The 15,082-nt window shown below is 43.9% G+C and overlaps 1 protein-coding gene across 1 annotated transcript in view; it reads left to right on the forward strand.

Moving 5' to 3' along the window:
- The first annotated feature begins 949 nt into the window (after positions 1–949).
- The window catches only part of cyp26b1 (cytochrome P450, family 26, subfamily b, polypeptide 1), a 38,871-nt gene continuing 24,738 nt past the window's right edge, over positions 950–15,082 (forward strand). Inside the window, exon 1 of the mRNA XM_067579185.1 lies at positions 950–2,284. Within this exon, the coding sequence (XP_067435286.1) occupies positions 2,081–2,284 (204 nt within the window). The 5' untranslated portion in view covers positions 950–2,080. The remainder of the gene's footprint in view (positions 2,285–15,082) is intronic.

The following is a 15,082-nucleotide window of genomic DNA, read 5'->3' on the forward strand; positions in this document are numbered from 1 at the left end:
GACAACATTTTCACTCCTGCAGAACAGATTTGAGTCATTTAGGCACGAGGTCATTATTGGCCAGTTTCGGTCCGAGGTCAGCGGTTCGTGTCCCGTGATGCAGCGGGAGCATAAACGGGAGAGAAAGCATGAGCATATAGAACAAGTATGAACACAAATACGCATGAAACTCCGTGCGTAACGGCGCGTCTTAGTGCTTTGCCAAGCTTGTAATGAACCCGGATGAGTTCTTACAGCGGTAACTTGCTTTTTTTAGAATAATTTTGATGAAATTTGTTGTTGATTTGGAGTCTAAATACTCCCATTAGCCGGTAAAATGAGGTTATATCGGTCCCGGTGTGTGCGCAGTGCAGTTTTAGTCTGCAGGTGATTAGTTCAAGAGTGCGCACGTCCTGCACGGAGACAGAAGTCATAAAAGTAACTGCAATCCCTGTTTCTCTCTCTCGCTCTCTCCCTCTCACTGGAAGTCTGCCAGCTCCAGCACGCTCCAAGCCTCCTCTCCTCTTGCGCCGCTTGCCGCTCACTTTACACCACCCCTCCTCTTGAGAGGAGAGAGGAGGAAGAGGAGGGAGGGGGGGAAAGGAGGGGGGGAGGGGGAGGGGGAGGAGGAGGAGGAGGAGAAGGAGGAGAGGGGAAAGGGGGGGTCCTCCAGGAGCTGAAAGAGGTGGAGCAGAGGGGAGGGATGGAGGGAGGAAGGGGAGAGGAGGAGGGAAGGGGAGGGGAGTCTCTCTCTCTCTCTCTCTCCCTCTCTAGCCGACGCTGGAGTGAGGTGGGGTGGGGTTGGAGGGGGGCGACGGGAGCCCTTGGCCGACTATTCGCCTTCCAGTTGCCTCCGCACTATATAAACACTCATTGGTGCCTCTGGCTTGACATACACACACTCATTACGCACGCATCCACACACACGTACACACACACACGCACTGAGGGTGACTTGTATAGGCAGCCAGCAGGGAGAGAGAGAGAGAGAGAGAGAGAGAGAGTGAGTGAGTGAGAGAGAGAGAGAGAGAGAGAGAGAGAGGAGCGCTCTCAGAAACAGAAAGGTACACAGAGAAGAGAGTGGACGACAGAAAGTAAGAGAAGCAGTAGGAGGACGGTGGCTCCTGAGCATCTCCTGCGCACCTTTTCGTTTCTGCACTCTGCACGGATCTTAAAAAGTCTACACTTTACTTTATCTTCCTCGAGTTTGCTCCAGACAGAGATTAAAACTTTTGCAAAGAGATCTTTTACAAAAAAAAAAAAAAATCTTCTTTTTTTTTTCTTTTTTGGATTTGAGAGAGACGCGATTCCTGGAAGAGTTTTCGTTCATTTTTTCCCCCAAAACCAAGTCTTTCCATCCCTCGAGAAGTTTTAAAAAGTAAAGCCCTTGTTAGTTCCAAGGCTCGGCTCACTTTTTCCACGTGTCCCACGCGTCCCAGCTTTTGACATAAACGTGTCACCTTGAGATTTTTGGTTACCTTCAAGTTTCAGACTTTTTTTTTTTTTTGGTAAAAACAAACTTAATTTTAAGTCACTGAGCCTCAAACGAGACCAAAAATGAGATTTCAAACAGCAGGACAGTCCCCAGTCTTGTGTGATTCTTGTCCCAAATTCTTAAATCATTAAAGCTAAGTGGGTTTTAATGCTTTGATTTTTTTTTTCTCACTTTACAAGCTGAGGTGTGATACGGAAGATACGGGGAGCCTGGTTGCACAGCTCACCTGTAGCATCTCCTCCGCTCAGCCGACACTTTGATTTGCACTTTTTTAAAAAAAACAAAAAACGCACAGACACGCCACTTTGTGACTATTTTAAGATAGAGATCCAGTCTATCTGAAAGAAAAATCGCACTCCACACAGTTCATTCATTCTGAAAACACAGCCGCCTCTTGTCACCTCCAGAGGGCTTTTGGAGTGCGTAAAGGACTGCTGCGCTTTTACGCAAAAAAAACTTTAAAATCCAACTAATTCACCCTCCCGGGGATCCAATCTACCCAATTTTTTGTCACTGATACAAAGTTTGGCGACACTTCAGCGCAACTTTCACTCGTTTTTGAAAGTCTTCCAGAGCTCCAGAGAGACCGCCGGGCTCTCCATCATCATGCTGTTCGACAGTTTCGACCTCGTCTCGGCGCTGGCCACCCTGGCCGCCTGCCTGGTGTCCATGGCGCTGCTCCTCGCCGTCTCCCAGCAGCTGTGGCAGCTCAGATGGACGGCCACGCGGGATAAAAACTGCAAGCTGCCCATGCCTAAAGGATCCATGGGCTTCCCCTTCATCGGCGAGACCTGCCACTGGCTTCTGCAGGTAAGCGCGTCCTCGGGGCGGGAAAGGGGGGCTTGGTTGGAGCGCGACACGGAGTCTGGGTCAGCGCGGGTCCCGGTGACAGACTGGGACTTTATCCATGTAGGATGAAATCAGCCTTATCTGTTTTTTTAACACGATTCTTTCAGACTTTTCAACCATTTTTCATTTTTTTCAGTCTGTGTTCATTCATCATTCTTTCACACTTTTCCACTACTGTGTGCGCTCTTTCTCTGTCTGCAAGTAACTAATGAGTTAGTCTGTTAACGGGACACTGAAATCATTTTGATATGAACTAGAAGAAACCAGTCTCGCCACCAATATTGCATTTTATTCACAGATTTTGTCATATGTATCCACGTCGTTTGAGATGCTCACAAAGCAAACATCCACTAATACAAGCAACTAGAAAAACGCTCATTTGTGCCTTTTTTTCTCCTCACAAAACACTCATCTGTTTATAACTTTAATCAATTTGGCTCAACATCCCTTCATACGCAGTGTTAAATGTGGTCATTAAGTCTCATCTCATCCTGTGTAACCTCTATTTTCCGTTAAATATGTGTCTTTCTTTAGTTTAAACCGGTTCATCCTCATCCAGCGCGTCTGTGATGCACACACAGAAGGACACCAGTCCGCGCGCAGCCGCCGGCACTGTCATCAAAGACTTTCACTTCACTTTTGATTAGTTTATAACCCCTGCAATCTCTCTCCGACTCTCTTTACTGTGGCTCCATCAGGCGATCAGATCATTTTTTTTGTGTGTGTGTGTGTTTTGTTTTATTATCTCAGACAGGAGCGCGTCAGGTCAGCCAACCGCGGCGCGACTTTCTCTGCGCGGCGGGGTCGAGCTGCAGTCAGGCTGATAAGTTATCGGTCATATCTGATACAGTGGCAATTAATGTCGGCTGGTGTCTCTGTGTATATAGCGGTAAATATACTGTAGAATCGAGTACATTACCTTGACATTTCAAATCAAACTGTTTGATGAGCGAAACGAGGCGCTCTTGATGTGTTACTGAGGTTTACGTAAAGAGGAGAGAAGTTGTTGAGGTAAAAGGGTAAAGGGTTAAGGTGAGGGTAAAGTGCACAACTCGGACTCTTTCTCCCCCCCCCTCTCCTCCTCCTCCTCTTCTTCTTCCTCCTCCTCCTCCTCCTCCTCCTCCTCCTCTTCTTCTTTTCTCTCCTCCTTGCTGGTGAATCCAGACGCTGCAGCTCCGCTCCCTGCGGGCTCATCTTGGCTGGAGACGCATCCAAAAAAAGTTCCCAGCATGCTGCATGTTTCAGATATCATTCACTTAAGAGTCCTTGTCTCGCAATTTGATTGACAGACTTGTGTAAAGTTGCAGAAACACGTGACATATATGTGTCGATCAGTCTCGACTGCATCCAGAGTAACTTTTTGAAGGGATATCGATCATTTATTGGTGGATGTTTGCTTCCAAACTTGAGCAAATCATCTTCTATTCGCTCCTAATCAATCAAGAAAGTAAAGTTACAGCTTGTGTCTGTGCTTAACCTTTATGTTTAGACAGAAAGAAAGAGAAATGTGGACGAAAAAGGGACTTTTGTGAAGTGACAGAAGGAAGCTCAGGCTCCTAGTGTGACCCCACCGGACTGCACACGAGTCCCGCTAAGCAGCGGTTGTCAGCGCGAACTGATGGCTCCCAGGAGCACGCTGAGGGAAAGTGGTGGGGGGTGGAGGGAGAAAAAAACAAAGAAAGCAACAGAGAGGGAGAGAGAGAGAGAGAGGGGGGGGGGGGGGGACCTCAAAAAGAGAAGCAAACCGGAGGAGGGGGGGGGGGGGGGGGGGGGGGGGAGAAAGAAGCAAAGCGGGGGCTCGACGAGCGGAGGCACGTTGGCCGCGTGCGGGGCTTGAACTCGCGGTGCTCCTCTCCGTTACATCTGACACCGAGCAAGACGCGTTCCCGGAATGCAACTGAGGACCGCGGCCAAGTTTATGGGGGGGTGGAGAGGAGAGGGGAGGGGGGCGGGGGGGGGGGGGGGGGGGGGGTTTAGTCAGATGGAGGAATAAAAGGCTGTGTGTGTCTATACTTATGAGGACCAAATGTCCCCACAAACACAGCAAAACCTGGAAGAATCTGAAAGTTTTTGCTTCTTTCAGGACTGAATCAGCCTTCAGCTAATCTTAAAGTTAAAGAGTCAATGTTCTTGTATGTTTGGAGGGGAAATAAAGGCTGCAGACCGATCATCTCCTGCTCTGTAGGAGAGTTTGACAGACAGAGATGGAGATCTGATGGGACCTTCTTGCCCAGATGCTGTTTTTGTGTCTCAGCTACTAGTCTGCTGCTTGATGGCTCGTGTAGAGACGAGACAAGTCGTCAGGAAAAAGACACACAGCGTTTGATTCAGTCTCAAGATATTAAGTGACAGATGTCGGGTCAAGAGGGTCAGAGCAGAAGAAGCAGCATTTCGTAAAGAGATGAGAAGTTCTTGATTTGGTGTCACAGAGAACAGCAGCAAACACTGAAGAACATAACAGGATGAGATGCTACTGCAAGTCCTCCGAACACTATTTCTGAGACAAGCAATATCCCCATTATGAAAGGTTAAAGGCGGTTTTAGTTCCAGATTCAGTACATGGAAGGAAACCTTTCTTCACCAAAGAAAAAGGACAGTATTGGTTGTTGAAATCACTTCAAACAACACATGTTTACATTTTCCTGCAAGCGACCTTTTGCGGTTAAGCAAATGATGACCGTCCTCTCCAAGAAATATAACAGCATTGGTTGTCTCTGTGTCTGTGTAATACTGTAGCGGGATGTTCTTATACCTCCGCGAAAGGTCTTACAAAGCATCTGATACGTTGTTTGTTTCTTCTATTTTAGTAACTCTTGGTGACATTTAAATAGTGTTTTCGTAGCCTAAACTTGAAAGTTGTGCTGTTGCATCTTGGTCTCACCAACAGGGGCGCCATATCAGCTAAACAGATCAACATATGGGTGATTTTAGTAACACTAAACGTCAAGTATCCTCTTGGTTTTTGATATTTGATGAAAGGTAACGATCTTTATAAAGTATCAGAAGGGGATTTTTGTGTTGCAGAATGTGTGTGAACAGATTTATATGTACTAAAGCTACAGCAGGTGCTTCAAATCTCTCAAAAAAACCCACTTTTTTCTTGTATCTTGAACATGTTTCATTATTTTCTTTTTCTTTACTAACATTCTCGTTTGTTCTCTCACTCCCTCTCCTCTTCTGCCTTAACGTCTCCTCCAGACTTCCTACATAAACACACTTTTTGGCCCAAATATGTGTATATATACATACGGTATATTTTTACCTCCACACACACGGAGCAGTGGCGGCAGCGGCACATTTTTGTGACGGATCCGTTTTAAAGCGATCTGCAGTTAGAAATAGTTTTTACGGTCACTCTGCCAAAGACCTGTCTGCTCTCATTAGGAGCTGGAGTTTTCTGAAGGGACGGTGCCAAGCAGGAGCGCTACCGAGCAGGGAAACACACACACGTGCATTGAAACAGTACCTACATGGTGCAGATTGATGTATTTACAGAGATAAACACACATTAGATATATATCTTCAGATACACGCTTTTTATACAGGTGTACACACACATATAAACACAAAATATGGATGTTATCAAGACTCCGATTTGGACGTGTCCTATGAGGATTGTTGGTGCTATTTTTGTTTAATTTTAAGAAATATAACCACAAAATTGTAACTGCACTGTTTTTTATCTTCTTTTCTCTGTTTTTGGGAGCTAAATTTTGTGTAAAGTTAAGGTTACAGGTACTTTTTTGTTTGTTTGTTTTAAAAACAACTCTGGTCCACAAAGTTTGGAGTTGTTCAGATACACAGTGACAATAATATATAACATTAAAGGTGATATATACACATTTCCAGGCTTTTATTTTCAATCTTGGGACTCTACTGGAATATCTTTGCATGATTTACAGTTCAACTATTTATTTATCTTATAGTGATCCGTTATGCAGTCCCTCAGTTCAGCCTCTGTCTGAAACAGGCCGTTTTAGCTCCTGTCTCTTTAAGGCCAGCCTCCTGATGGGTCCACTCTGTTCTGATTGGCCAGCTTCCAGCTGACTTACTTCTGCTACTTGCTCTCGTTCTTTACTCGAAATGTCAACTTCTCAAATCTATCCGTAACATGTTTGAGCTGAAATCCGATCAAAAATATGAAAGTGGACAAAGCGAACGACAAATGGAAAAACCTTAGCAACAACATTAGCAACTAAGGCTAAAGAACAGGCAACCATTTATGGGCGTGCGCAACGAGTTGACGTCAGCTTGTCTGTGAGGTAGAAAAAAATGGTGCAAACGAAGCGTTCAGACTAGGTTGAAGCCCTCGTTTTTGACTTGCAGGCAGCATTTTAACATACGTTAACCTCATATTTTGGAAGTTTAACCATGTTTATCATAGATAACCGACATCTTAACAGTATAAAAATAACAGAAAACCAGAAAAAGCATTTTATGTCCCCTTTAAGATCAAAATAAACATAATACATGCTTACGATTCCTCCGATTTGAGAAATAAAACTGATACAGAAGCTTCTTCGCTCAGAGAAATGTATGAATAAAAAGGTAGAAGTGAAAGATCAAAGTGGTTTCTAAGCAACAACATGTAAATTTCATGTCAAATATATCTCTAAAATAATGTAACATTATTTCTACGTAACAAACTTTTGAAAACATATCTTACGCTGCCACTTGGGGTCGCCAAAGTGCAAAGATGTGGTTTTGAGTCTTTTTTTTTTTATAGTTAAGATGTAAGTTTTTTCTTTTTTGTTAACGAGGAGTTAACGAGTTATTAACATCATCAATAATGAAGTTCATCACGTTCACTTATCTGTCCGTCAGAATCGCCGCAGCGCTGCGTTTTCTCATTTGACAGAACCGATGTCAGACGTCCGCTGGTGCTGTTCCCAGTCAGTGAGGGAAACCTATCTAACTGTCCTCTGGATACAGTTTCTCCTGGTCGGGTCCTGATACCTCACACACATAAATACACAATACACACACACATACACACACACACACACACACTCACATGCTGCGCAGATAGGCTTGACTGAATCTGGGTCAGACCAGAGGAAATGAACACATGGCACAGAGACTCAGACTGTACAGTGTGTTTGTGTGTGATTGAAGTTTGTGAATGAGACGGAGACTGAGAACGATACACACACAAACACACACACACACACACACACAAACACACACATACTGTAGATTTCTACGCAGGAGGTGTGAGTGTTATCAGTGATCATTTCTTGCTATTATAATCAGTCAAATTTGACCTTAAGCAGTTTGGACAAACTTTGGCACCAGCTCACGTACTGTACACACACACACACACACACACACACACACACACACACACACACACATGCACACGCACACACACACTAATAGGTCGTCCTTCTGTCTGCCAGCCTGTCATCTTGTCTCTGTCTGTTTTGCAGTGTAAATGACGGTGGGCAGAGTAATAACAGTCCTGCAGACCAAACACTCTCTCATCACATACAGTGATGACAGCTCTCTCTCTCTCTTACTCCCCCCCCACCCCCCCTCCACTCTCTTCTTCTTCTTCTTCTTCTTTCTTCTTCTACACCTGCACAGTCTCCTGCACTTTCTGGTAAAACTTTTACAAACAGACTTCTTCAATACTCAGGTAACGATTTGTATTTTAGGGTCAATTTGTCATTTAATCGCTCTTCAAGTTTAGTTGTATTTATGAGAATTTGAACACCCCCCTCCTTCAAATGTGGCGTTCAAAGCTTCACAAATGGAAAGTTTCTGAAAGGTTTGTGACGTGTACATTGACGTTTTTAAAAAAAAGAGCCACAGAAAGTTACTTTTCTGTTTTTTTAAACAGTTTTTTTGTTCTTTTCTCCTTTCTACACACAGTATTTAAATGTAAAACACACAAAGTAATTCATCATTTTTGAAAAAGTAACAATGCAACATGTATTTTTGTCATCAGTCACGTAGCAACAATGTTCTCTAATCACTTAAACGCTGACCAACTAGTGTATTCGGCTTTCCACGTCAAAATAATTGAGTCACGAGTTGCGTTTGATTCCTGATCACTTAAGGAACAAATACCCACGATGCACATTGTTAATAATGTTTCGATGTTTGTTGGCAACGTCATGCAGACTCACAGCTGGTTAAACTTTTTCAACCAGTCATTTGGCACCATGCAACACATGTCCTTGCATGCTTTAACATTTATTTCTCTTTCACAACTTTGCAAACACAAACGTTACAGTGTCAAACTTAGTAAGATGTTAAACGAAAAACATGGACGTGAGTGTAAACACTGGTATCGTCTTGGAAAGGCTGAAAAACCCCCTCGAGGATTTTTAATATCTTACACGAAAGGGTGAGAATATTCAGAATTGAACGTTTTGGCAACATCACGTCTCTATGTAACCACTGCGAAAAAGTGTTTGATTCAACAGTGACAGCTTCAAATTATCCTAAACCCCCTCCTCGTTTATGGTGAGCTGCTCTGTTTCTCTACGTCTCATCACGGGTTAAAAAAAAATCAGGATTTATATCGTGCTGAAGACCGCCGAGTACTTCGGAGCTTCTCTTGGTTTACAGCGCGTGTGGGATCTTTGTTTTTTGGGGCGGACTGCGCCTTTACACGGCTCAGACAGAGCGGGGATTGTGAGACCTGGTGGCTTCATCTATATGAGGTTCCATTACTGCGGTCCAGCCCGCTGTGTGCTGCATAGCTGCGGTTACACAGTCCTGAGGCTCTCTCTCTCTCTCTCTCTCTCTTTACACACACACACACAGAGGATGGAAAGACTACAAATATACACACACAAAGTCACATATGTAGGTGTATAGCGAGCGTGCACACACACACACAAACTTAGCACACGTGCACGGAAGTGTGTGAGCTCAGAGATCATATTACAATGCTGATTGATTAACTCTTTTCTTTCTTTCTTTCTTTCTTTCTTCTGTTTGATGCTACGAGATTGGCAGCGCGCTGGCAAGCACAAGTGTGTTCGTTGGGTGAGAGATACATAGTTCATTGAGCGGGCACAAGGATGTGTGTGTGTGTGTGTGTGCGGTTTTACTGTGTTAACATTCAAGGCAGGACCCTTGAACCTCCGAGGACTCTTCTTCTCACACCCCTATAACCTTTCGTCAAGCTTCTCTCCATCTTTTCTGCTCATCTCGCTTTCAAAAATCGAACCCGGGATGAGTTTACCGCTCTTCAACCGTTGTGATGCAGATGTCGCTATGGTTACAGACACATATTCAACCTTTATCTATACTTGTACTCTTTCTCCTGGATCGCTCAGTTCCTCCTCTTTGTCATTTTGTTCTCTTTCACTTGCTTTTTCTTTCATTCCCTGATTGCGTTTTCGTGTTATCGTTTTGGCCACCCGTCCACACCCGACTTTTCCCAAAATTTCCTGTAATCTCACCTCTTCCTTCTTCATTTTTCTCCTAATTTCGCCATCTTATTCTGTCTTTCATCGCTTTTAACTGCACTCCTTTCTCTTCTTCCATCCCTTTATTCTGCCTCCAGTCTCACAACATTCATACTACTCGTAGTCGCTTGGACTGTAGCGTCATTTGCAAATGAATCCAGCGACGACAACTAAATCAAAAATATTTATTTCAATTTCGCTATTGTTTGCGCTTCATGCCCGCCTCTTCTTCTCCTCTGTTCTCCCTCCATCCATCCGTGCCCTCCTCCCCCCCCTCTTGTAGAGATTAGCAGGAGGTACTGGCAGTGGTCTCCCTTGCCCCTTCTTTCACCCCGAGAACACACTGCTCCCTCCTCTAACACTCTTGTCTCAGGCCGAGTATAGAGGCCAACGTTAGGCTTTCTCTGTCAATGAGTGTGTGCATGTGTGTGAAAGAGAGCGCGTTTCACTAATTTGTATATATGTGTACATGCAGATGAGGATGAGGCTGGCTTTTTTCTCATGAAGTCTCATAAAGAAAAAGACAAAAACTAAGTGTGTATCTCGCTGCTTTTCAAGTTCTGTACTCTGTCTATGGCGCTCAGTTGGTTCCATTGGTCACATTGGTTCCTCGTGAAGAAGAAAATCATGAACCTGTAATGTAATATTTTTAAAAAATTGACTGTGTATAATATATAAATATGGACGATGCAAAAGTGAAGGTAAAATATCTTTCCAGGAGCTGCCATCTTGCTTGTGTGACGTCATTTGGAGGCAGAGTCTGCGCGGCTGAGTCAGGCGGTGGGATGGCGGACACGTCCCCGTTTTAGAGCGGTTATCACTGCTGTCAATCACAACACCCCCATTTTATATTGTCAAACAACTAACTAAAAACAGACTTATCAGAAAAATGAGACATTAGCGTGATAAGAGCGACCTAAAATGACAGAAACCGTCTTTGTGAAGAGTTTATTTATACTTTTTAGTTTGGTTCATGTCCCATCCGCTAACATAGAGGGAGCTATGCTACAGTTAGCCACCAGGGGGCGATCGAGATATTTTGGCTTCACTGTCATGACATCCATATTTATATGCAGTCAATGTCTAAAAAAAGGCTCAGTAAGCTCCTCAAACAAGTGGTCGATGTAGTTTTTAGCAAATGTTTCTAAAACAGGACTACTTTTGACAGCGGATTAATACAGATTTGGTGCTCTTGTGAGTATAGAGCGGACACACAGACAATATTTGGTTGGTTCTGGTCAATAATAAAATATCTCCAGAAGTATGGATGTATTTTGTTGACTTAGCGTTTCACACTGGCAGTCTGTATTCACTTGTAGTTGAGTGTGTGTGTGTGAGTGTGTGTGTGTGTGTGTCAGGGTATTAGCTAGGGTCCCGGGGTGAGTGCTTAGAGAGTTTTGAACAACCATAATCTCCCTTTCTATAATGTCCCCGGGTCAGGGGCCAACCCTCTCTCTCTCCTGCTCCCTCTCTCTCTCTCTCTCTCTATTCTACTTGTTTTTTGGCTGAACTATCTGTAGCCCTTTTTCGTTAATCCGTCTTTTTTTGAAAAAACCAGCACCCTTCCCCATCTCTCTCCGCCTCCTCTGCCACGCTCTGCGCTCGCTTTCTCTCGCTCCGTTTCTGGCGTCTCTTCCCCTTCTTCACACACTCTCTCTCTTTCTTCATTCTCTTTTTTCCTTTTCTCTACCTCTTTTTTCTCTCCTCTTTCTCCCTCCTTTCCTTTCCTTCCTCTCGTCAGACTCTCTTATTCCTCCTCTTTTCTCCTTCTCTCTCTCTCTCTCTCTCTCTCTGTCTCTCTGATGCGGTGGCGTGACCGCAAAGGGACGGGGTTCATTGTCAAGTCGAGGACCTATCGCACCATTCAAACACACAATCACACACACACACACACACATAAAATCTCACACACTGGTTCCTTGGTATCTCTGGCACCGGCTGAATGATTGACAGCAGAAAAGAAAGAAGGAATTCCCTCACAGCCTTTGACCTCGTTTCCTCTCTCTCGCCTTCGCCGCCTTCGTCTCTGCTGCTGCTGCTTTTTCACTTTTCATTTTTAACCTTCATTTCAGTTGAAAAAGATTCACTTTTTCGATGAATTTCGGTGCCTTAATTCCCGCTTTGGCACCGCATTACCCACAAATCACCTGTCAGTCAAGCATAAGTTGTTCTTCCTCTGTTTATTTGACTCCAGTTATAAATTTATTTACACTATTTTCCCAAAATGAGTGCGATAACCATCTTATATAACAACATTTGACTCACCTGTTCCCTCAGAGTCGCCACACCGAGCCTGATGTGTGACCTAACGTCGCACTCGAACGAACCGCAAAGACTTCGAGCGGACGGCCGCCACGCGTTAGAAAGAAATAACCATCTGTTAATGCAGTTTTTGCACTTTTTTCACGTGTGTATTCGGGTCAAAATATGTGTGAAGGCCATCAAAGAGAAACAGTATCCCACTGCGAGAGGATTATCGGCGTGTAAAGTGTTCGTGCACAGTTATAAAGTTAAATACATAAAGAACGCTGACTCATGAAGTTTTCATGTATATGTAGAATAAATCCCGTCTATGTTAAATTCATTTAGCCGATGCTTTTGTCCAAATCAACTAACAATAAGTGCTTCAACCTCTGTATCATCCCTCCCAAACAAAGACGCGTTTGATAAATTATGTTTAAGGTGGCAAACTTTCATTCTCACATCATCACTTACTGTATCTTTCATTTTCCCTCCTGGTGGCTCTTCCTCTTTCATGCAAACTATGACAAACATGAGAAAATTGTTGTTTGTTGAGTTCCTAAGTGCTATCATTCATTTCCTGCTGCTGTTAATCCCCCTATCAGTCTCTGCTTCTTCCTCTTTTCTAGAAAAGCATTGCCTTCTCACCTTCATATTTCTGTTTTAAAATGGCTTTAAATGTATAGTTTCTCTCTCTCTCTCCACACACACACACACACACACTCTCTCGCTGTCCCCCCAGCTAGCCGGTGTGTGTGTGTGAGCCGCTGCGTTGATCTAAGTAAACATAATTAGCTGTGTTTTTTTGTCTTGCCCTAATAAAAGAGTCATTTGTTGGACATTTCCACTGCGTTACAAAGAAGACATTTATAAGCCCGAGCCCAGGTTCGCCCCCAGGCCAACCCCAACAGAACAGACGGGGGTATTTTTAGCATGGACGGCGCACTAGCTAGCTCTGCTCGGACAGTGTGTGTGTGTGTGTGAGAGTGTGAGAGTGTGTGTGAGTGTGTTTAGGGCGAGAGAGAGAGAGAGAACAAGAGAGACGGGGAGATTTTATGAGATTTTCTGTGATCGTGGTGGCATTTGTCAGAAATTTCGAGCGTTTGCGAGCGTGTAATGAAAGGTTTTGTGTGTATGTGTGTGTGTGAGAGTGTTTGGATGGCGTGTGTGGAAAATCCTCACATCGACCCCCCCCACCACCACCACCACCCTTCCCCTCCCCCCTCCTTCTCTCTCTCTCTCCCTCCTTTATTGAGGTTCTTGTAAAATATCTGATAAATCTCCGTTCAAAAAAATATAAAAGGGACTCTGTAGAAGCTGACATCGCTGGTTACAAGAACAACCCTGTCCAGACTGTAGAGCGCTGGCACACACACACACAAAGTTGAAAGAACTATACTTTAGGGACATTCGTTATTAAACGCTACTCCTAACCCTCCAGCAGTGTGTGCATAACCTTACATCTGACATAACCTTCATTATACCCTTTTTATAACCTTAACTCCTGATCTTAAACATTCACCATTACATTACCTGCAGCTCCGTTCGGTCTTTTATACCTAATAATGACGCATAGGGGTCCGGTATGAAGCCGCGTTCGCCGTTCCGTCGTCGACCGCTCGGCGCTTGTATTATTTTCACTTTAATGCGAATAGGGAATTCGGGGGGGGCGACACGGATGGAAAGTAGTCGAAAAGCAGAGAGAAACGGACAAAAGAGGAGGTGTCGTTGTGTACGTTTATAACGGGATGCAAAGGAACAAGAAATTAAAAGATTCTGTGGTAAAAAATGTAAGAAATTTGTGGCATGTCTCTTCCTCTACTGTGAAATTTCTCTAAAAGCAAACAAGCAAGAAAAAAAAAAGCATAAAAATACAAGTTAAATGGAGGAGGCAGCAGCTGTATGGAGCAAAATGTGTTTCAAAAGTTGCAGGAATTTTAAAAATTAGGATGTTTAACTACACTTGTTGAGCTGCAAAAGGTAAATAACATGTTTTAATAGAGCAGTGGTTACTTTTTGCAAAGAAAAATCATAATTTCCCATCTGTCACGTTCACCTAATGACCTCTGACGATTATTTAGGTCGATAATTTCAGCATTTTGAAGCAGCTATGTTGCAGGCATCCTTGCATCTTTAATTAACGACGAGGAAATTCCAGTTTAATACGTATTAAGCTGTGAAAGTTAAACGCTGGCTTTATATTTCCAGTAAATCCTGCATCTAAATGAATCACACCACCTGCATAATCAAGTAACAAGTGCAAAATTCATGTGTGGCTGCATTTTAACAACAACCAAAAAAAAAAAAAAAAAAAAAATGCAAAAAACAGTGAGTGCGCCTTAAACTGTTACAACTACTGACTGCGCTGTGCTGGAAAAAACTGAGTGGTGTTCCCCTTTACTCACACACACACACACACATAATGTTTTGTGCCTCCGCAGCCAGCTTGTACTTCTCTTAGTTGCTAGGTAACACGTCCACAAGAGAAGAAAAAAGCTTTAAAACTTTATGCCCGCCATCATTAAGAGAAACCTCTTTATGGTTTTCAGCTCACATCAGAGTTTGTTGCCTGTGACCTCCGCGGTAAAATCAGCCGTAATGTTGTGGTAGCAATTTTGGTTTCTGGGTTTTTTTTTGTTTTTTTTTTTTGCGAAAACTCCGAGCGAGTGTTTACAGTGACGGTTCCTTCGCTTCACTGACGTTTGGAGGGAAAGCGTTTCAGCCTGCGTAATCAGTGTGAAGCTGTGACGCCTGCGTCTCCGCGGCGACGTCTAGGACTGCTGTGTATGTATGTCTGTGTGTGTGTGTGTGTGTGTGTTGTGATCCTGTGTGCGGTTATGTACGTGTTCTCCTGCAAGAGAAGTGTGGCGTCATTACATCACGACTTTTCCATGCTTGCTCTCTCTCTCTCTCTCTGTGTGTGTGTGCGTGTGTGTGTGTTTTGCCAGATTTGGGATGGAGAGGGGGGGTGTACACTTCTCACCTTTTAAGCTAAATGTCATCCAGACCACACCCCTGGCACACACACACACACACACACACACACACACACACACACACAGTATTTTAGTGTAACTTTTTATTTTACGCACAT

Source organism: Thunnus thynnus, chromosome 22 (assembly GCF_963924715.1).
Source record: "Thunnus thynnus chromosome 22, fThuThy2.1, whole genome shotgun sequence".
Classification (NCBI taxonomy): domain Eukaryota; kingdom Metazoa; phylum Chordata; class Actinopteri; order Scombriformes; family Scombridae; genus Thunnus; species Thunnus thynnus.